This window comes from Nematolebias whitei, chromosome 14 (assembly GCF_014905685.2).
Source record: "Nematolebias whitei isolate Nwh7 chromosome 14, NemWhi1, whole genome shotgun sequence".
NCBI lineage: Eukaryota > Metazoa > Chordata > Actinopteri > Cyprinodontiformes > Rivulidae > Nematolebias > Nematolebias whitei.
The window spans coordinates 19,019,854-19,021,754 of NC_056511.1; the positions used below are offsets into that span (position 1 = coordinate 19,019,854).

Sequence of the window (1,901 nt, forward strand, 5' to 3'; positions counted from 1 at the left end):
ACAGGTGAGAGGGGCTGACAGGTGAGAGGGGCTGACAGGTGAGAGGGCTGACAACAGGAGGGAAAACACTGGGGAGAAACACAAGCAACTAAATGGAACAAAATACAGATTCCCATCAACCGTATCAATTGAACAGACACCGTCCTAAATTTTGGTGTGGTGGTAGCTGAGACCTATCCTCAACACATATTCTGAACACTAACCGCATGCACAAGATCCTTGGTGTCCATTTTTGGAGTTGACTCTGTCTGTTAGCAAAATATCTCATGAGCCACTGAACTGGTTTTAAAGAAACTTTCAGGACAACTTCTCACATTTTGTAGTCAACCTAACACAAGATGCAACAAAGTTCAGTCAGGTCATCTGGACTGTTTTTCTTTCTTTTTTTTTTCTGAGACGTTTCATCCTTCATCCAAAGGACTTCATCAGTCCGAGGAGCCACAAACAAACTGAGTCCCACAAGCAGCACACTCCTATAATGAAAAAAAAAACAAACAAAAAAACAGTTTGCTGGTGATAAGATTGTTTCTGGGGCCCGCCCTCTCAACTCCTCTGAGGTTCAAAACATCAAAGTTCATGCCCAATAATCCAGGTAAAAATCCAACAATGGAGAGAGGGCGCAGTAGTCTACATTTTTGTAGTGGGTATACTGTGCTTAGAAACCAAAGTATACCGTGTGCAATGTAATCATGAGTTTATTTTTTAAAGCACATTGAACATTTCCAAATTTCTCTGATGCTTATATTTGAACAAATGCACCACAAACTTTGTACAACAGTTGGCTTTGTATTAAAAACATGTTATAAAATTTATAAAGCAGTATCAAAGCAAAACATGTTCAAGCAGTAAGTACAGAATTATACAATAATATGCTGGATAAGCGAATAATAAACAAGCGCTGCATACCGAAAGATTGTTACGAAAGTGTTCTAACTGCCTTTTAAAGTATCAATGATATGTGCCTTAAGATATGTTACATATCACTGGGCACTTTTAAGTGGGTATACTGAAATTCTTAATTTTTTCTAGTGGGGAAACTCTGTATAAACGCGTATTGCTAAACCAATGAGAGGGCATGTCCCAGAAACCATGTTTTCACCAGTAAACTGTTTTGTTTGTTTGTTTGTTTGTTTTTTCTCCACTATGCTGCTTGTGGGACTCAGTTTGTTTGTGGCTCCTCGGATTGATGAAGTCCTTTGGATCAAGGACGAAAAAAACTCTGTAAAAAAAGAAGAAAGCGTCCATATGACCTGAACGCTGTTGGATTTTTACCTGGATTATTGAGCATGAACTTTGATGCTAACTCAAGATGGCTGCTGTGACAAATTGACATTAAATGTCTATTAACTAAATCATCTTGATTCTAAAAGTCGTCACGGGCTTTATTACCTCTCAGTGTGCATCCAGATCAAATCCAGACACCCATTTCTTGGCAATGAACGAAACATAAAATATGAATATTCTGGATGCGTCTCCTCTCCATCTCTCTCTCCCTGCGCGCGTCAGAGTGTGCGCAAGCAGCCTCTCCGCCTCTCGGTGTAGTACAGCTCTGCTCCGTCTCATTCAGATCACTTTACTACCACACAGACAGGAACACGAACAAGAACCCAAAAAAACAAGCTGCAGAGCCTCTCCTCGGGCCGTTTTGGATTAACACTGTGCTTTTCGTCATGCTGGAAGTGGAAGGTAGGAACCGGAGGAGTACATCCGGCTTTTATGTCTCCAAACTTCAATCAAATGGGGATGAAATGCGCGTGATTTTTCATTTCCTGCCCACGGGTTTATGACCTTGACAAAAGCGACTTCATCCAAAGAAGACTGCTATGATTTTACGCGAAGAAGTCAATGAAAAATGCTTATGTAAATTTGGAAATGCGTGCATGTGTGTGCGGGGGGGGGGG

The 1,901-nt window shown here is 40.9% G+C and overlaps 1 protein-coding gene across 2 annotated transcripts in view; it reads left to right on the top strand.

Moving 5' to 3' along the window:
• Positions 1 to 1,901, top strand: part of LOC119420549 (serine/threonine-protein kinase DCLK1) — a 69,209-nt gene that overhangs the window by 42,495 nt on the left and 24,813 nt on the right. The window contains exon 1 of one of the 2 annotated variants that reach the window (XM_037687959.1): positions 1,518 to 1,686. The exons of the other annotated variant lie outside the window; for it this stretch is intronic. Within the exon in view, the coding sequence (XP_037543887.1) occupies positions 1,671 to 1,686 (16 nt within the window). The 5' untranslated portion in view covers positions 1,518 to 1,670. Of the gene's footprint in view, positions 1 to 1,517; positions 1,687 to 1,901 lie in introns of those variants that run through there. 2 annotated transcript variants of the gene reach the window in all.